The following is a 21,395-nucleotide window of genomic DNA, read 5'->3' as shown; positions in this document are numbered from 1 at the left end:
GGACAACTCCCAGCAAGTAAGAATCTAACTTTTGACATTTAATGGGGTTAATATCACTGAATCATACACAATCAGCATCCTGGAGTTGATCCTGGGAATTACTGTTGACTAGAAACTGGATTGGACTAGCTATATAAGCATTGGCTACAAGAGCAGGCCATGTGCTATGATTACTGCAGTGAATGACTTCCCTCCTGACTTCCCCAAGCCTGTTGCTCTATGCAAGGCATAAGTTAATAGAGTGATGGACTTGTCTGGATGCGCACAGCTCCAGCAACACTCAAGAAACTTTAATACCATCCGAGACAACGTAACCTATTCGATTGGCACGCAACCACAAACGTTTACTCCTTTCATCACAAACACATAGTGACAACATGTTTACCATCTGCAAAATGCCCTGTAGAAGTTCTTCAAAGCTCCTTAGCCCCTTACAATTGCATGTTTATCACCTTCTAGAATGATGAGAGTTGCAGACTTGACTTGAAAGATATATTGCCGTTGTGGAACTCTTCGCTAAAAGTATCCTGGGTACATCTACATCACTTGGACATGTAGCATTCAAAAAGGCAGATTACCCCACCTTCTCATGGGCAATTAGAGATGGGTGATAAATGCTGGCCCAACCAATGGTGTTTAAATCCCTTGATGAAATAATGACAACAAATTACTTGCCTGTTCTAATTGTCTCTCTTCAGTTGAATTGAAAACATTTCATCGTTTTAATACTGTGAAAGCCAATAATATTTTGTGCCTGATGTTAGTACTCTTCATCTAAACAGTCATGGAGAAGTATTCAACATTAAATCGGAGAAAGCAGAACTTAGATTTGGAAAGTTTGTTTTCTGCCATATCAGTGATGTCAGCTTTTAGCAAAATGCAAAGTTATTTCCAAAAAGTGTTTTATAAGGTACCACACATTAGACTAAATAATACGATGAGATCCCATGGTGATGGAGGTAGAATGTTAGCATGCATGGAGGGTTGACTAACCATTAGAGGACAGAGAGTTGGGAAAAGGGGGGCATTTTCATACTGGCAACCTATAGCTACCAGTGTGTGGTAGAGATCAATGCTAGGTCACAATTATTTACAATATATGTATTAATGACTTTGAGGAAGGTGAATATACCATAACCAAGCTTCCGGATGATTTAAAAATAAGTGGGAAGATAAATGGCTAGAATGACATAAAGAAGCTATGAAGTGATATGACAGATGAAGTGAGTGGGCAAAAATTTGCAGGTTTATAATGTGAAGTTCTGCATTTTGGCAGAAATAATAGAGGAGCTGAATATTATCTAAATGGAGAAAAACTGGAGAAAGTGACAGACCAAAAGGGTTTGGGAGTCCTCATCAATGAATCACAAGAAAATAGCAGTCAAGTAATAGGGAGTGAACTGGAATGTGGGCTTTATTTCAAAGGGAATAAAGTATGAAAGTAGTGAAGTTTTGCTAAAACTGTATAAACCAGTAATCGGCTGGAATATTGTGAACAATTTTGGGCCCTATCTCAAGAAAGATAAACCGGCATCAGAGGCAGTCCAAAGAAGTTCACTAGGTTGATGCCAGATATGGAGGATCAGTCTTATAAGAAGAGGTTGAGTGGGTTGGGTCAGTAGTCATTGGAGTATTGAAAATTGAGAGGCAACCTAATTGAAATGTACACAATTCTTTGAAGACTTGACAGGGTAGTTGGGGAAAGCTTGTTCTCCTTTTATGAGAGAGTCCAGGACCAGAGGCATAATCTTGGAGTAAGGATGAAATAACTCCACAGAGGCCAGTAACCTGTCACTAAGTCACCATTCGTTTACACATGGAGAGTCTTTCACACCTGCCAACTCCCTTAGAGCCAGCTGTCAGAATAAACAGGGTGTCTGACACTCCTGTTTTTTTTCTTCTGGTGTGAGACGCAATGAAAGACGGAAGGTGCACAAATCTTTATTCAAATTTCCACCACCAGGAAGAAAAGAAACACCCGAGTGGCTAGTGACAAGCAGTGCCCATCACATCAAAGGGCAATGCTGTGTGATCAAACAGTGGAGGGGAGGGCAGGGATTAAATCAAAGTAGAATTGGAGGGGGAAATAATGCACTCGACTCCCTGCGGCGCCCACCCCTCCCTGAATAACTCCAGGGTGTCGATGGACACCGCGTGCTCCTTTTCCAGAGACACCCGGGTTCTACTGTAACCGCGGAAGAGGGGCAGGCAGTCGGCCCTAACGACCCCCTCCGCTGCCCGCTGCCTGGACCTGTTTATGGCCAGTTTAGCCAGACCCAGGACCACACCCACAAGGAGGTCTTCAGACCTGCCCTCCCTCCTCCGTACTGGGTGCCTGAAGATCAGGAATGTGGGACTAAAGTGCAACCAAAAGCAGAGGGGGGGGTTTTTTAAGAAAATCAAAAAGGGAGTGCAAACACCCACACCCAATATACACGTGGTCCACAGACTCCACAGCTCCACAGAACAGGCAGTTGGGCTGGGAGTCCGTGAACCACCGCAATCTGCGGTTGCAGGGGACCGCTGCGTGCAGCACCCTCCACCCCAGATCCCTGAGAGAAAGGGGGAGGACTCCTGTGTAGAGAGCCCTCCACTGGGGATCCTCACCTCCCGGTGGCAAATGGGCACGCCAAGGCGTGTCCGGATGGTGGATAAGGGAGAAGAGGTGGACGGTGTGCAGCAGCAGTTGATACAGGGCCAGCCTTTTTAAGCCCTTAAAAGGGACAAAACTAAACTTCCGGAGGCGGCTCAGGTTGTGGGGCATGGGCTCCTGTGGGATGACTCTTGTTTTCTTTTAACACGCCTGTTTGTTTTTTTCTTTTTTTCCTTTCCCCCACACTACCACCTAACTGCGGTAGTGCTTATTTTTCCCCCAGCACCCATGTTGTGTGTGTGCAGGTGTGAGACACAGTGAAAGACACAAGGTGCACGAATCTTTATTCGAATTTCCACCACCAGGAAGAAAAGAAACACCCGAGTGGCCAGTGTGACTCTTGTTCGTTTTTTTTCACTTTTTTTTTCTCTTTTTTTTTCTTTTTCTTTCGGGCCCTAACGTAATCTTCTGTTAATTTTTTTTTGTGTGATCAAACCGTGAAGGGGAGGTTAGGGACAGCTCTGGTTATATATATATTTTTTCTTTTTCTTTTATTCTATTAATCCCCAGACTACTGCCTAACTGCGGTAGTGCTTATTTTTTCCCCAGCACCCATGGTGTGTGTGTGCAGGTGACTCTTGTTCTTTTTTTTTTGTTTTTTTTTTCTTTTCTTTAATAGGGTTGGAATCTCCTCTTATTTTTTTTTTTCTCTTTTTTTTTGTGACAAGCACTGCCCTTCACATCAAAGGGCAATGCTGTGTGAGCAAAACAGTGACGGGGAGGGTAACAATCACCCTTTTTTTTTTCTTCCCATGGTGTGTGTGTGTGCAGATGTGAGACACAGTAAAAGACACAAAGTGCACAAATCTTTATTCAATTTCCACCACCAGGAAGATATGAAAAACACCCGAGTGGCCAGTGACAAGCACTGCCCTTCAAACCACAGGGCAATGCTGTGTGATCAAAACAGTGAAGGGGAGGGTAGGGACTAAATCAAAATAGAGTTGGACGGGGAAATAATACACTCCACTCCCTGCGGCGCCCACCTCTCCCTGAATGACTCCAGGGTGTTGGTGGACACCGCGGTGACTCTTGTTCTTATCTGTCAACCAGGGCTCCCTGATTGGACCAGATTAACAGCCCCAGTCAGAGAACTCATATTCTATAAGGGTCACCTGGCTGACCTCATTGCAAATACTACAATAGGTTGTACATTTAAGACAGATGAGGAGGAATTTCTCCTCTGAATATACTAAATCTGTGGAACTCTGAATACAGAGAGCTGTTCAGTCTGGGTCATTACTTATATTCAAGGCTTAGATTGAAAGACTTCTAATCAACAAGTGAAATAAGGATTATGAGAAAAAAACTGGTAAGTGGAGTTAGAATTAATCATATCTGGCACAATCTCATTGAATTGGGGAGCAGACTCAATGGGCTGAATGGCCTACTTCTGCTTCTGTGGCTCATGGCCTTAATATGTAGTTCTTCCGTCAGAGAAACAAATGCATGTATAGCAAACCAAAGGTAGTTGAAGCCAGAGTCTATTTTAGATAATATTATAGATGGGATTTGATCTGAAAGAAGTTTACAAAATAATGAGAGGTGTAGATTTTATGGTATTGTCTTTTTCCTAGGGTGGGGAATTTCAAGAATAGGGGCACATTTTTAAGGTGAGAGGAGAGGGATTTTAAAAAAGACACGAGGCAAATTTTTACACAGAAGCTGGTTTGAGTGTGGAAAGAACTTTCTGAGAAATTGGTAGATGTGGTTATGATGACACAATTTAAAAGACATTGGGTAGCTACATGACTGGGAAAGGTTAGGATGGATATGGGCCAGGAGCAGGCATGTGGGGCTAGTTTAGTTTGGGATTATGTACAGCATGGACTGGTTGGACCGAAGGGGCTGTTTCCATGCTGTTTGACTCTGACTATGTTTCTGATTTAATTTTGACCAGTGTCAACTGAATTATGCAGTTTAAAACTGGTACCAACATTCACATAGCACATTTAATTTTGTCATAATTTTAACAGCATATTTCTTTATCCTCGTTTCTCCACTGTGAACCATTTTCACCATTTGACAGTGGTTGGTGATCTGCCCATCTCTTCAGTGTTCAATGGTCAATTTTTCAAAGGTTTCATTGTCCCTCAATTTTCAGTCCAACTATCCCCAAATTTCACTAGGAGCCACTGGGAGTTTGCCATTTGTCTGTGATGTCTCTGGCATGATCAGTAACTCACTATGTTATAATTCAAAGATATAAGCCTGTGCTAGTTTTGTGCTGTCAACTTAATTCTTTTGTCTAATGGAGATCAATAGATTTTTTTTAGTTAGAACACCAGCCATGATCTGGCTGAGTAATGGAGCAGCCTCCAATAGCCAAACACCTATTTCTCCTATTTCTTATTTTGTGTTCCAGTTGACTCCATATTTTAAAACCAGTGAATGATTGGTGTTTCTGTTTGCTACTTGTTATGGTCCAGGCCTGACCCCTCAAAATATTTTTAAACAGGTAGTCCAGACTGTAACGTTACTATTTGTTTCAGGTAAGTATATAGTGGATATTCCTAGAGTGACTTAGCTGGTCAGACTGCCAAGTAGTTTAAACAAACAACTTTTCTGCAAAATTATGGAATAAAACACAACAGACTGAAAATAGAATACCCGATAGGCTATCCTGACTTAACAATGCCGTTCCAAAATACTTGCAACAATCCCAATAAATAAACCCCTTAGCACAGAGTAAAAATGACACAAAAACTTACAGGTTACGAAGTCCGAGGGACAGAAGGAAAGGGAGAGTGCCCAGCTTCAACTGTGACCCTGACTCAACTAACCCCTGAACTGTACTGACCTGCCCAGCTGGAGAGCTGGCCATACCCCCTTGATTACACCAGTTTTTTTTAAAAGGACTTGAAAGCTTTCTGCCTGAAGCATTATCTGTTAGGTATAAACAAAAGGGCCCCAATAAACCATTCAAATTTCAGGCATGATGGAACCTTGGGTTGTTTAGAACCTCTCTGCACAAATCGAGGACAACATAACCTTGTAAAAGGACCAGCTTTGTGTCATATTTATAATGAAAATGTGATTATATTTATTACAAGTTGAGTTATGATTTTACTGAAACAAAACTCAATGAAAATCTTTAACACATTCAAATCTTTAATTTCTGTTTTTTTTAGTTATGAGCTGGTAAAGTATCTGCGAAACTATATAGACACTGCATTGGGCTCTGTGATTGAGGAGGAGACTGAGAAATGTACTTCTGCAGAAGGCCGATCTCTAGGTTCTGGTCAAGATACACTTGTTCAACAAGTTACAAGGAAAACTCGGGAATCTGAAGAGTAGGTTGTGTACAACGTTCATCCATTATTCATTCAAACTGGACAAAAATAAGTTATGGAACTTGAGAGTTTTTCGATTCTTGGACAAAAGTGAATTTAATACATAGGCATAGGCATTCTGAAGTTTGATGCCACAAATTGATATGAAAGTTAGCGCTCCCTCTACTTCTACATGTGGGTCATTCTAGACATCCACAGGGACCTGTGTTGATTAGTCCAGGAGCAGCAGGTGAGGCCATTCAACAGGTGACCTATGCTGTTCTGTAGGTGCAGAGAGTTTGTCAGATTTGCAATCTGTACCAGAGTAAAAGCTGTAATTTCTACATTTATAGAATAACTTATTTCTACAATGTGTAATTGATGGGGCATGTAAAATTGTAGGTTCCCAGTTATATGACTAAAAGATCATCCTCTCTATAACTGAGATTGTAAAGATTAAGCTCAAATGCTTCATTATAATGCACAACTTGAATATGTGTAATACCTCACATCAAAGTTCGGTAATGGCAAGGTGGTTTAATAAAATTTAATGGAAGTGATGTAAATAACTTTTAGCCTTGTACCTTCAGCCTTGACAGTAAGCAGGAAGTAATAGACAGGCTTGAAATTCCTCCACTTCATCAAAGCACCGCTTCTGAGGATGAGTTTACCAGTTTCACCACTGCTACCTATTAATGGTGTTTTATTTGGGTGTGGTGGACGGATACCTTTGGTGATCAGTGACCCACACTAATGTCTGCTTCTGGGGCAAGGGTGTTGCTGTATCTGTTTCAGGATTGAGAGCTTAATTTGTCATATGAAGCTTTTCAACTGCAGGTAGTTATGTACCAGTGGCTGTAAGATTTGAATGGGGACTGCACGTATCGGCTTGATTTTTAAATTTACCCTTATTTCAAACTTCTGCTTTATTGAATTACTGAAGGATAATTAAGTGCAATTTAACTAGTTTAAGAAGCTAAAGTTCATTGCTTAGTGAACTTTTATCTTGTCATGCTTTCTTACAGATACAAGGAGATGATGCGATCTTTAAAAAATACAATGATGGTTGTAGTTGAATCGCTAATAAATAAATTCGAAGAAGATAAACTAAAGAAAGAAGAACTACACAAAAAGAAAACGCATGAGCAGCACACTAGTTACTGCATGGACAGTTGCTCTGACAGTGGATCATCATTCAATCAGGTAAATAAATTCTTCTTATTCTTGGATCTTTTATTCCTCTTTGAAGTATTCCATATTGTTGACTATTTACAATCTGAGGACAAATAAATAATCATTAGGGAGTTATTCAGTGCAAGAACCCGGAGTTCTGGTTCGCCCTAAACCTTGGTCAAAAATATTCAACCTATAGTGCTTTGTTTAATTGCGTCCGGGCAAACCAGTGATTTAAATTTGGAATTATTCTGGTTTGTATGTATTGGCAATATACTGTAAATGCACAGACCTTCTAGGTAATTTAACAGATTTTATTTTGAAAAAATACTTTAATCCAGTGTTTTAATATTAAACATTTTAAATGATGTTACTAATCATCTTCTCTCTCTGGATTAATTCTACCTTTTCTTGACTGAGTATACTAAAAACGAGTTTATGTAATTTACTCTAACAGGTAGCAATTAGCAGTACAAGTCCATTCGAGTGCAAGGGGCCCCACAAAATGTTATAAAAGTAACCTTCTTTCTTTAAATTTCACTTCATCCAGGAGGAGATTTTTTTATTTTTAATAAAATGTCTGAGTTTAAGCAGATCAGTGGACTGTACAAATTGTGATTGTGTGAATCTTAAGCCTTGGTTACCGATGAGTTTGATGCTTCAGGTGAATTTTAATAGGTGATTTCTTGTAAATGGAAGATGGAACAGTTCACTGTGTTGATTAGGTGACTTGAGCAAAATAATGCCAATAGCATGGATTCAGTTCTTGTACGTACTGAATCATTTGTCTGCAGGTTGCCAACCATGACAAAGCTACGTGAGAGACATTTTGAGGGGGATCTCTGTATTCTATTGCTATTTCTGATAACTAGGTTGGTGGGAACCAGGAGGGATGACTCTCGTTTACACACCTAGCAAGAGAGAGGCACTGCTACCTTTTGAAGGAATGCTGTTGGGCAGCCATCAGAGAAAGTGGTGGCTCTGGCAGACAGCCATGGGGTCTGATAGGTTGGAGTTTAATGGTGTAGACCTTGGGCAGTATTGTGGCACGGGGAGAAGATGCAATTTGGAAGGAAAGTCTTGGTGATAGTACTAAGTCAGAGGGAGAGAAACATTGTACCAAAATAGCATTAACCATGTCAATACAGTAAGAAACATTTACTACTGATTCAGTTGGGTTGTGTAAGTTAAGTAAAGGGTCTGTTGAATAGTTACTCAGACGTAAGACAATGTACTTAATAATTTAACTTTTCCCAGCTAGCATTTTATTTAATTTCATTGCAACGATCTAAAGTCTCTGATTTTAATGGAGAATTTGGAGGATTCCAGGAATAGAGGAATTGCTGAACAGAAAACTCAATTTTCCAAGCAGTTCCTTTGGAGTATGCTATGAATGGGGTCTTGCAGTTCCTATCTACTCTGTATTAGTGACTGTCTGGCTAACAGAAAATCCGGGCCATATGTTTTCAGATGTTTACAATACAAAAGGTGGTCATTTGGCCCAGTGTAAGTTGACAAATATCTGACTACAGTAATTCCATTTTCCAGCTTTTGGTCTATAACTATTTGGAAGTTATGGTAACGCAAGTGGATATCCAAATACTACTGAAATGTTCTAAGAGTTTCTGACTCAACCACCCTTTCAGGCAGAGTTTCCAATTCCCAGCACCTTCTGAGTGAAAAAGATTCTCCTCAACTCCCGTCTGAGCCTCCTATGTCTTGTCTTAAATCTACATCCTCTGGTTATTGGCAGCTTTACGAATAGATAAAATACCTTCCTATCCAACCAACTTATGCCCCTCATAATCTTACACACGTCTATTAGGTCCCCTCTCAGTCTTTGCTGCTCCAAGGAAAAAAATTTCAACCTATCCAATCTTTTCTCATAGCTCACAGTCTCAAGCCCAAGCAGTATTCTGGTAAATCTCTGCACCATCTCTAGTGCAGTCATGTGATTCATACAATGTAGTGATGAGAACTGCATACACTATTCTAGCTGTGGGCTAACCAGTGTTTATACAGTTCCAGCTTATCTCCATGTTCTTGTATTCTATGCCTCATTTTAAAACACAAAGGCAAATATCCCACATGCTTTGTCAATCACCTTATTTACGTCCCCTGCCACCTTCAGGGATCTGTGGATATGCATTAAGATCCCTCTGGACCTTCCAAGGCCCTACCTTTCATTATGTAATTGCTTGCCTTGTTTGCTCTCCAATTGCAACCTCACTTTTTCAGTTTGAATTTCATTTCCTATTACTTTGCCCAGCTCACCAGTCCATTGCTATTCGCTTATAATTTATGGCTATCCTTTTCACTGTTTATTGTGCAATGTCATTTGCAAACATCTTAATTGTACACCCTACATTTAGGTCCAGATCATTAATGTATGCAACAAATAACAAGGGCCAAGCATCAAGTTCTGTGGAACTTCACTAGAAATAGATTTCCAGTCACAGAAACCTTTTTCTACTTACTACCAGACAATTTTGGATCCAAAGTGCCACTTTTGCTTGGATCCATGCGCTCTTACTTGATCAGTGTGCCAAGAGGAACTTCAGCAGAAACCTTGCTTAAGTCTCTTTGGACATCAAATGTAGTGGAAGGACATGTGGCAAATAAAATGTATTCTTCACATTTAAATTCTGAGAGGAAGAATAAGGCGAGGCAGCGTGAACATTGCAATCTTTTGAATGCAGGAATAAAAAATATCACATTCACATATAAATCTGTGAATATGACATGACAAGATTGTTTTAAAGTATAATAGCGGATTGTTTTACTTTTGAGTAGAAACATAGAGTATGATAAACTTGTTAACAGTACCAAGATATTTTAATTTTGTTACAGTCTTATTCAATTTTATTCTTCAGTGTGTAATATTAGTTAATTGTCCTTTGAACTGTTACAGTAAGGATATTGGTTTCATCATTACATGTCAGATCATATTTGGCTACTTTGCACAAATTAATTTAACCAGTTTCAAATGTAGCCATTTAGATGGAGAATATCCTTTGCAACTTGTGGAATAATGTGAAATATACGTCTAACATTGTGAAATACTGCATAATTGTTTTAAAATTGTAGTAATTACACAATCTGGTAAAGCTAGTGAAAAATTTTGAACTGAATTACATTTTCTCAATGTAGGTTTAACATTGGTTTTGTTTTTAGTTTATCTAAGTTTTTTTTTGTTATAAAAAAGCCTACCACATACACAAGTGTATAAAATATACTATAAAACTAATAATCACATTGATTTAGCAAATATTGTAGGGTATTTGTGGGCTATGTGACACACTGCTATTGGAAAGATTATCAATCTTGGGTGAGGGCAGAGCTGGAAAGTGCAGCATTTAACTGCCTGTCAGTAACTGTCTGAAAAAGGGTGACGACATTTATAAACTGGAAGCACAAGTATGTAATTCAGTCAATTGAGCCTTCTCCGTTATTTAATACAATCATGGCTGATCTCCTCTCAACCTCATCTCATCTCTCCTTTCCAAATCCTTGTAACCTTTTACAAATTAAAAATCTGTCTGTCTCTTCATTACATTTATTCAGTATCCATCATGCTCTGGGTTAGTGAATTCCACAGTTTCTTTGTGGCCCTTGTTAAAAAGTTAAGAGTACTAGTGTTAGTTAGACACAATTTTCTAACTTCCTGTTAAATGTATATTTGCAGATTTCCTGAACAGCTGCTACTTCTATAACAACTTCTAAAGAAAAATTAGAAGGATATATGGTAGTTTTTTTGCAAGATACAGAAAGAAAAACTCTTCAGGATCACCTTGTCTCATCAGTTTGAAGCTTCTTAATTGACTTTTTCATAAACAAACCGAGGTTCTAATTTCCAGCAGCGTTGAAGAAATTTATCCCTCCACATTAATAGCATAATAATACATCTAATTTGCATGATATAATCTTGTCTTTTTATAAAACAGTATGTCCACTACCCTCACTTTAACAGTGTTGGTAAAGGAAATGGTAAAATATGACCTGCTCCTGACTTTGGTTTCTGCCCATTTTGTCATGGCTGTTTGTGAAGTTTTAAGTGTACTTGAGTCACCTTTACAGTTCTCATAACTGTTGGGACACAGATATTAAATCTAATGCAGATATCCTTTGCATGAAGAGCCTTGCCTTGATTAATTATAGAGGGCCTTATGTGTGTAAACTAATTTTGTTAGGTGATTCCTATTTGGCAAGCAAGAGAAATAAACTTTTAGTCTCATTCATAAGGATAATCATGACAGTATGCCCTAATCATCTAATGGTACAATTTTAAAGTGTCTTGTGTCTGTGAGGGGTAGACTGATGGTTTTTGCAGTGTTGTTTCCAAACAATTCCACTTTCTCTGAAAAATATTAGACATAAATTTGATCCATTGGATCTTAATCAGTAATCTGATGAAGAGCTGAGTTTACTTCACCACCATCATCTTGTTAAAAATGGCTTTCAGGGAAATTGTCTCAGGTAACAATGTAGCAGCATCAATAATCATGAACGTGGTTGGACTCCTTTTTGTTTTCAGTAGACTCCTACATAGTAAAATGATAAATAATAGGAACAAAAATAGGCCATTCAGCTACTCTAGTCTGCATGATTCAATAGGCTTGTGGCTGCTTGACTTTCCTTGTGCACGTCCCTGCCTTTCCCTGCAACACTTGATTTCCCGTACCATTCAAGGATCTATCTATCTCAGCTTTAAATATAAACAAGAACTCTGATCCCACAACCCTCTTTAACAAGGAGTTCCAAAGATACTGAACACTCTGAGAGAAGACATTCCTCCTTATCTCATTCTTAAATTGTTGCCTCCTTATTCTGAGTCTGTACCCGCTGGTTCTAGACTCTCTCCCAGGAGGGAAACATCCTCTCTACATTTACCCCATCAAGCTTTTTAAGAGTCCTGTATTTTTTAATCAGATCACCTCCCATTCTTCTAAACTCCAGTGAGTAATGTCCCAATCTGGTTAGCCTTTGCTCATCCCTATATACTGGAGAAGATAGTGAACCTTCTCTGAGCTGCCTCCATGAAATGATTCCTTTCCTTAAATAAGGGGACCAAAGTCACTCCAGCAACAATACTGCAGATGTAGTATGTTATACTGTTGCAGTAAGACATCCCTACTCTGATTCTCCAACAACCTTGAAATAATGGCAATCCTTCCAATGTGATTGTTATTTTCCTGATTACATGCTGCACTTGTGTGCTGGCTCTCTGTTTTTATGCACAAGTAATATGTTTATGTTACAGCTTTCTGAAACTTTTCCCTATTTAAATAATACTCTAATTTTGTTCTCCCTTCTAAAATTAAAATCTTCAAAATTTCCAACTTATGCTCCATTTGACAGTTTTTTGCCCACTTAACCTATCCGTCGATGTGGTCTACTTGAACTTTCAGAAGGCGTTTGACAAAACTCTTGCACAAGATTAAAGCGCCTGGGATTGGGGCAAATGTATTGAGGTGGATAGAAAACTGTTTGATAGAGAGGAAACAAAGAGTAAAAATTAACAAATCATTTTCAAATTGGCAGGCAGTAACAAGTGTGCCACAGGGTTTGGTGCTAGGACCCCACCTATTCACAATATATATTAATGATTTGGATGAGAGAACAAAATGTAACATTTCAAAGTTTGCCCATGATACCAAGTTAGATGGGAGAGTGAACTGTGACAAGGACGTAGAGATCCTCCAGAATGATCTGGACAAGTTGGGTGAGTGGGCAAATCAGTGACCGATGCAGTATAATCTGGATAAATGTGAGATTATTCATTTTGGAAGCAAAATCAAGAATACAGATTACTATCTGAATAGCTGTCAATTGGGAAAGGGGCATGTGCAATGGGACCTGGGTGTCCTTGTGCACCAGTCACTGAAGGTAGGCTTGCAGGTGGTAAAGAAGGCAAATGATATGTTGGCCTTAATTGCAAGAGCTTCAAGTACAGGAGTAGGGATGTGTTATTGCGGTTATGCAGGGCCTTGGTGAGGCCACACCGAGAATATTGTGTACAGTTTTGGTCTCCTTTTCTGTTGCTCTTGAGGGAGTACAGCGAAGGTTTACCAAGCTGAATCTGGGAATGGCAGGGCTGACATATGAGGAGAGATTGACTAGGTTAGGATTGTTTTTGCTGGAATTCAGACAAGTGAGGGAGAATCTCATAAAGATTTATAAACTCTAGCAGGACTAGACAGGTAGATGCAGGGAGGATATTCCCGATGGTGGGTGTGTTCAGGACCGGACGTCACAGTCTGAGGATTTGGGTGGATCATTTAGGATGGAAATGAGAAGACATTTCTTCATCCAAGAGTGGTGAGCCTGTGGAATTCATTCAAAAGGCAGCTAGATGTAACTCTTGGGGCAAATGGGATCAAAGGTTATAGAGAGAAAGCAGGATTTGGCTATTGAGTTGGATGATAAGCTATGATCGTGACGAATGGCGGAGCAAGCTTGAAGGGCGGAATGGCCGCCTCCTACTCCTGTCTTCTATGTTACTATGTAATATCTCTCTGTAAACAGTTGTATCCCATTTGCAACCTGACTTGCCACCTACTTTTGTGTTGTCTGCAAATTTGGCGACAGTACATTCACTTCTTTCCTCCAAGTCATTAACATAAATTGTAAACAGTTGTGGTCCCAGCATTTATCCCAGTGGAACCCAATAGTTGCCGGTCTGAAAAAGAACCCCTTATACCCACACACTGTTACCTGCCCATTAGCTAATTCTGTATACACATCAATATGTTACCTCCAACACCATCTTAACTTTTTTGAGGTACCTTGTCACATAGTTTCTGGAAGTGCAAATACAGCACAGCCACTGGTTCCCCTCCATCCTCTGTGGCTGGGACTTCCTCAAAAATCTGTAACCCATAGTCAGACATGATTTCCCTTTCATGAAGCCATATTGACTCTGCTTGTTTAGATGATGATGATTTTCCAAATGTGCTGCTGTTATTCCTTTTAATAATTGGCTCCAACAGCAGTTGAAAAATTTTGTGCTGGAAAAACCCAGCAGGCCAGTCAACTTCCGAGGAGCAGGAGATTCGACAGCAGTTGTTAGGCTAATCAGTCTATAATTACCCAGTTTTTGGAGTAGAGATATCATATTGGTAGTTTTTAATTCCTCTAATACTTCTCCAGGATCCAAGGATTTTTGGAAAATTACAACAGATGTAGTGAATTCTTTTAAGATTCGCCAATGCAAGCCATCAGGGCCAGGTGAATTTGGCCCCCTGCATTGAGCCCCAATAGTTTATTGACTACTACTTCTGCTAGTGGTGGTACTTAATTCCATCCCTGAATTCTTTAGTATGATGGGGAACTTCAGTATGCAGGTGGATTGGGAGTATCAGGTTAGTAGTGGATCTCAAAGAAAGGAATTTCTGGAATGTCTACAATGTGTTTTTCAGAGTAGCTTATGGTAGCATCCACCAGGGAACAAGTAATTCTGGATTTGGTGATGTGCAATGACTTGATTAAGGGTCTTAAGGAACCTCTAAGAGTCAGTGACCATAATATGATAGAATTCAAAATGCAATTTGAGTGGAAGAAGCTAGAATCAGATGTAACTGTATTACAGTTGAGTAAAAGTAATGACAAAAACATGAGGGAGAAGCTAGCCAGAGATGATTCAAAGGGGAACTGGTGGAGCAGCAATAGTAGGAAATCATTTCAAAGAAGAAAAAACATGAAGGGAGAATGAGGCAACCATGGCTAACAAGGGAAGTTGGGGACAAGCATGACTACGCAGAAATAGATACAATGTGGTGAAGATTAGTGGGAAGCCAGAGGATTGGGAAGCCTTTTTTAAAAAAAACAGCAGAGGATAACTAAAGAAAGCAATAAGGGTGGAGCAGATGAAGTCTGAGAGTAAGCTAGGAGAAAGTGAGCACTGCAAATGCTGGAGATCAGAGTCTGAGTGTGATACTGGAAAAGCACAGCCAGTCAGGCAGCATCTGAGGAGAATGAGAATCAATGTTTCGAGCATAATCTCCTGATGAAGCGCTTATGCTCAATGTCGAATCTCCTGCTCCTCAGATGCTGTCTGACCGGCTGTGCTTTTTCAGCACCACTTTCTTAGACTATTAGAGGAAGCTAGCTAGTAATATAAAAGAAGAATGCAAGACTTTTTAGATATCTGAAAAATAAGAGAGATAAAAGAGTGGACAATAGACCATTGGAAAATGAGGCTGAAGAAGTAGTAATGGAAGACAAAGAAATGGCAGAGAAACTGAATAGGTGCTTTGCATCAGTTTTCACAGTGGCAGACCCAAACAGCATCCCAAACCTTCAAGAGTCAGGGGACAGAAGTGAGTGTAATGGCCATCACTAAGGAGAAGGTGCTGGGAAGCTAAAAGACCTGAAGGTGGATAGATCACCCAGACCAGTTGGACCCCACTCATAGTTCTGAAGGAGATAGCTGAGGTGATTGGGGAGACATTGGTGATCTTTCAGGAATCACTAGAGTTGGGAGGGTCCCAGAGGACTGGAAAATACCTGCTGTAACACCCTGCTCTCAAAGAGATCGAGGCAGAAAACCGGAATCTATAGGCTAGTTAGCCTGACGTCAATTGTTGGTAATAATTTAGTGTCTATGATTAAGGATAAGATTGCAGATTATTTGTAAATCCATGATAAAATAGTGTTGAGTTAACACTGCTTGGTTAAGGAGATGTCTTGCCTGACAAATCCATTTGAATTCTTTGAGGAGGTGATAAGCAGTTTAGACAAAATAGAGCCAGTGGATGTGATCTGTTTAGATTTCCAGAGGCCTTTGAAAACGTGTTGAACAGGAAACTGCTAAATAGCTTTTTGTCCCCAGTTCCAAATAAGTCTTTTGTCTAATCTTTTCAGTCCTCAAATAGCTTAGGACTGAGTTTCGAGGGGTGCACTGATCCCTACTACACTCCACTACTCCAGTGGTCACAAAAAATTTTAAATTTAATCAGTTTGGTGAAATGGCCAATTATGAGTCTCATATTATCTAAGCATTAAGAGTCTGTCAACCAGATTTCTTTAGTGAATAACTAATAACTTCTTAACTATCACAAATAAACTTACTGAAATAAAGATACAAGATTATTGACAAACAATTGCACACAAATACATATAAATACCTAAGAGGTATACAAATAATATCTGGAGCAAAGAGAGGACATCTTTGAGCGCTCATCCAGGGACACTATATGGATGCAACTCAGGAATGAGAAACGTGCATTTTTATAATGGGCTTATATCATAGGCTTCCCAACAGCTAGTGGGAGATGGAGGAACAGATACAGGTAAAAACAATATTGTTGTTGTAGTGGGTGATCTTAACTTGTCAAATATTGACTGGAAGATCAGCATAGATCCTTAAAGATCAACAAGGCAGCCTTTTGTGTGGAGCCACAGGAGATGGGAGAGATACTAAACAAGTATTTTGCATCAGTGTCTGTAGTGGAGTAGGACATAGGAGATATAGAATGTGGGGAAATAAATGGTGACGACGTGAACAATGTCCCTGTTACAGAGGAGGAAGTGCTGAATGTCTTGAAACACATAAATGTGCATAAATCCCCAGGACCTGATCAGATGTACCCTAAAACTCTGTGGGCAGCTAGGGAAGTGATTGCTGGACTCCTTGCTGAGATATTTGTATCATCGATAGTCACCGGTGAGGTGCCAGAAGACTGCAGATTGGCTAACATTGTATCATTATTTAAGAAAGGTGGTAAAGACAAGCCAGGGAACTATAGACCGGTGAGCCTGACATCAGTGGTGGACAAGTTGTTGGAGGGAATCCTGAGGGACAGGATTTACACTTATTTGGAAAGGCAAGGACAGATTAGAGATAGTCAACATGGCTTTATGCATGGGAAATCATGACTCTCAAACTTGATTGAGTTTTTTGAAGAAGTAACAAAGAGGATTGATGAGGGCAGAGCTGTTGACATGATCTATGTGGACTTCAATGAGGCGTTCGACAAGGTTCCCCGTGGGAGACTGGTTAGCAAGGTTAGATCTCGTGGAATACAGGGAGAATTAGCCATTTGGATACAGAACTGGCTCAAAGGTAGAAGACAGAGGGTGGTGGTGGAGGGTTGTTTTTCAGAATGGAGGCCTGTGACCAGTGGAGTGCCACAAGGATCGGTGCTGAGTCCAATATTTTTTGTCATTTATATAAATGATTTTGATATGAACATAGGAGATATAGTTAGTAAGTTTGCAGATGACACCAAAATTGGAGGTGTAGTGGACAGCGAAGATGGTTATCTCAAATGACACCAGGATCGTGACTAGATGGGCCAATGGGCTGAGAAGTGGCAGATGGAGTTTAATTCAGATAAATGCAAGATGCTGCATTTTGGGAAAGCAAGTCTTAGCAGGACTTATGCACTTAATGGTAAGGTCGTAGGGAGTGTTGCTGAACAAAGACACCTTGGAGTGCAGGTTCATAGCTCCTTGAAAGTGGAGTCGCAAGTAGATAGGACAGTGAAGAAGGCATATGGTATGCTTTCCTTTATTGGTTCATAGCATTGAGTATCTGAGTTTGGGAGTTAATATTGTGGCTGTGCAGGACACTGGTTAGACCACTTCTGGAATTTTGCATGCAGTTTTGGTCTCTTTCTGATTGAAAGGATGTTGTAAAACCTGAAAGGGTTCAGAAATGATTTACAAGGATGTTGCCAGGGTTGGAGGATTTGAGCTATAGGGAGAGGCTGAATAGGCCGTGGCTGTTATTCCTAGAGGGTCGAAGGCTGCGGGGTGACCTTATAGAGGTTTCTAAAATCATGAGGGGCATGGATAGACTCCCTGGGGTGGGTGAGTCCAGAACTAGAGGGCATAGGTTTAGCGTGAGAGAGGAAAGATATAAAAAGGACAACTTTTTCATGCAGAGGGTGGTGCATGTATAGAATGAGCTGCCAGAGGAAATGGTGGGGGCTGATACAATTGCAACATTTAAAAGGCATCTGGATGAGTAAATGAATAGGAACGGTTTTGAGGGATGTGGGCCAAGTGCTAGCAAATGGGACTAGATTAGATTGGGATATCTGGTCGACATGCAGAATTTGGATGGAAGGGTCTGTTTCTGTGCTGTACATCTCTAGACTGGGGCTCCCTTAGTCCCAGGAGCTTTGATGGGACCAAGTTTGTAATGTGCATCTCAAAGGGTTTCTTGAAACAATATATAGACTGTTCAACAAAGGAAGGGCCATTCTAAATCTTGTATTGGGGAATAAACCTGGCCAGGTTAAAGTTCCAGTCGAAGAACATTTTAGGAACAGTGAATATAGTTCCATAAGTTTTGTGATAGTTATGGATATAGATAAAACTGGTTCTCAGGTGAAAGTGCTAATTTGGGGGATGACTAATTGCAACTGTATTTTGGTGGATTTTCAGCTTTAATGTTTTTTGCTGAGTGGAGTTGCATAGAAAGCGAGAGGTAACAATGGGCTACTGCTCCTCAGGCAAGTCTCTTCACAAAGTTCAAAACTGCAATTGTCTGTCTTCGCTTAAACTGTGCCACGTGACCTCACTCTGAAAGTTCTCCAGAAAGACCAGGACTGATTAGTAACAGTCAGCATGACTGTGTGTGGGAAATCATGTCTCTCTCACTTAATTGTGTTTTTTGAAGAGATGGCAAAGAAGATTGTTGAAAACATTTACAGACATTGTCTGTATGGACTTCAGAAAAACATTCAATAGGTTCCACATGATAGACTACTTAGTAAAGTTAGATGACATGGGCCCCAGGGGGACCTAGCCAATTGTTTACAAAATTGGCTTGAAGTTAGGAGGCAGGATGGTGGTGGATGGATGTATTTCAGACTGGATACCTTTAGATTAGATTAGATTAGATTAGATTACTTACAGTGTGGAAACAGGCCCTTCGGCCCAACAAGTCCACACCGCCCCGCCGAAGCGCAACCCACCCATACCCCTACATCTACCCCTTTATCTAACACTACGGGAAATTTAGCGTGGTCAATTCACCTGACCTGCACATCTTTGGAGTGTGGGAGGAAACCGGAGCACCCGGAGGAAACCCACGCAGACACGGGGAGAATGTGCAAACTCCACACAGAGAGTCGCCTGAGGCGAGAATTGAACCCGGGTCTCTGGCGCTGTGAGGCAGCAGTGCTAACCACTGTGCCACCGTGCCACCCACCTGTGACCAGTAGTGCCACAAGGATCAGTGTTGGGTCTGCTGCTTTTCATAATTTATAAAAATGTCTTGCATGTGAATATAGAAAGTAATGTGAATAACTTTGCAGATGTCACCAAAATATGTGGTGTGGTGGACAGTGAAGATGATTATCTCTGAGTACAACAGGACTTTGATCAGATTGGCCAGTGGGCTGAGGAGTGGTAAATAGAGTTAAATTTAGATAAATGAGAACTGTTGTATTTTGGTAAGGAAAACCAGAGCGTTACTTAAACAGTTAACGGAAGGGCCCTCAGGAATGTTACAGAACAAACTGACCTAGGGTTGCAGGTCCATAGTTCCTTGAAAGTGGAGTTGCAAGTAGAGAAGATGGTGAAGAAGGCATTTGACGTGCTTTCAGCCGCTTTTGGAATATAATTCTGGTTGCCCTTCTATGTTGTTAAACTTGAAACAGTGCAGAATAGAGTTACAAGGATGTTGTGTTGAGACTGGAGGGTGTGAGCTGTAGGGAGAGGCTGAGTAGACTTTTTTCTCCCCCCTGGAGCATCGGAGACTGAGGGGTGACCTTATTGAGGTTTATGAAGTCATGAGAGGCATGAATAGGGGGAATAACTAAGGTCTTCCCAGGGTGGGGGAGTTCAAAATGAGAGGACAAAGGGTTAAGATAAGAGGAGAAAGATTTTAAAAAGGACCTGAGGGGTAACTTTCCTGCAGAGGGTGGTGTGTGTCTGGAATGAGCTGCCTGGAAGTAGTGGAGGCGAGTAAAATTGCAACATTTAAAAGCTATCTGGATGGGAAAATGAATAGGAAAGGTTTAGAGAGATAAAGGCCAAATTCTGGCATATGGGACTAGGTCAGATTGGGGTGTCTAGTCAGGGCATGAGTTGAACCGAAGGGTCTGTTTCCGTGTTGTATGACTCTAGATATGAGAATTCTCTGCTCCTTTCAGATGCATCATTGTTACATTTGTACCCATACCTTTTCCTTAGCAAAGTATTATTTACTTAAACATTCAAGACATATATTCGTATTACACATTTATGCTTATATCCATTCTGCTAGTTTTAAAAATAAATAATATTTCAGTCACATCTCTTCATAATATAACAGACACAAGTTGACTATGAAAAAACACAAGAACAGCGTATTTTTTAAAAAAAATGCATTTATATGACACCTTTTAAGGAACCAAGCATGCCAGACCACTTTTAAAACCAATGAAGTACTTAGTACCTGTTAAAATGTTGGAAGTGTGGCAGCCAAATTGTGCACAGCTTGCTCCCATAAACCACAATATAGTGTTAGTTGAATAATCCTTTTTTAGAATGATGAATTTTATTTGAATGGTAGTAGCTCCAACAATGCAGCACTCTGTCAATACTGTACTTGCTTGTTAGCTTTGATTATTTAGAATTGCTGTGGTACCTGTTACACATTCTCAGCTCAACTTTCCATTTTTCTAAAGGTCAGATTATCAGATCAGTGTACTGGATGGTTGTGTGATCACAATTGAGGTGGAGTCAAAGTACTCTCCTTCCTGACTTCACGAACAATCATTGAATTATAAACATCTTGGGTTTAGGTTGCCTTTCTTTTTTAAAACAAAGGTGCTTTATATTGTTGATCATGGAGAAATCTAATCATGAGCCATTTTTGAGAATGCCTTTCATTAACATATGTACGATTCTACACCTGTATTTAAGGCGAACGATAGAGCCATGTGGAAAATGAACTTGACAGATACAACATTGGCTTGAACATCCATGTAGAATAAGCGGACTGTAATTCTGTTAATTAGAATGGCATATACATGGGTAGAATGGGGGAGATTTGGAAGTCAGGACATTCTACCAAAACCTTTATTATTTGTAATAATAATGGAGCACAAGCCCCTGCTATGTTTACTTAAAGACGACAAGGTAGTGCTGGCCATAGCTTCAGGCTAAATTCAGCGATGGGCTCCAATACTTAGTTATAAGTTGGAATACTGTTCAGTAGGTGAAGTAGCAAATGTGGATGCATTGAGCTGCCTGCAGCTGGCAGATACACCACCGATGTATGCATCTTTTGCAATACATAGCCTCCCCAGAAGTGTTTGTTACAGGTAACAGGCTACTGTTTGCCAGAAGGGGATTTTTGT

General features: G+C 40.3%; 1 protein-coding gene across 3 annotated transcripts in view; it reads left to right on the top strand.

The window, feature by feature from the left end:
- The window catches only part of tbc1d32 (TBC1 domain family, member 32), a 247,339-nt gene that overhangs the window by 17,220 nt on the left and 208,724 nt on the right, over positions 1–21,395 (top strand). For all 3 annotated transcript variants that reach the window (XR_011954513.1, XM_072555916.1, XM_072555919.1), the window contains exons 3-4: positions 5,785–5,946; positions 6,951–7,128. Coding sequence is in view for 2 of the 3 variants with exons in the window: in XM_072555916.1 (XP_072412017.1) it covers positions 5,785–5,946; positions 6,951–7,128 (340 nt within the window). In the remaining variant the exon portion in view is untranslated. The remainder of the gene's footprint in view (positions 1–5,784; positions 5,947–6,950; positions 7,129–21,395) is intronic.

The sequence above is a fragment of the Chiloscyllium punctatum genome, chromosome 3, assembly GCF_047496795.1.
Source record: "Chiloscyllium punctatum isolate Juve2018m chromosome 3, sChiPun1.3, whole genome shotgun sequence".
In the NCBI taxonomy this organism is placed as follows: domain Eukaryota; kingdom Metazoa; phylum Chordata; class Chondrichthyes; order Orectolobiformes; family Hemiscylliidae; genus Chiloscyllium; species Chiloscyllium punctatum.
The sequence above is the reverse complement of the archived record's forward strand: the minus strand, read 5'-3'. Positions and strand labels throughout refer to the sequence as shown.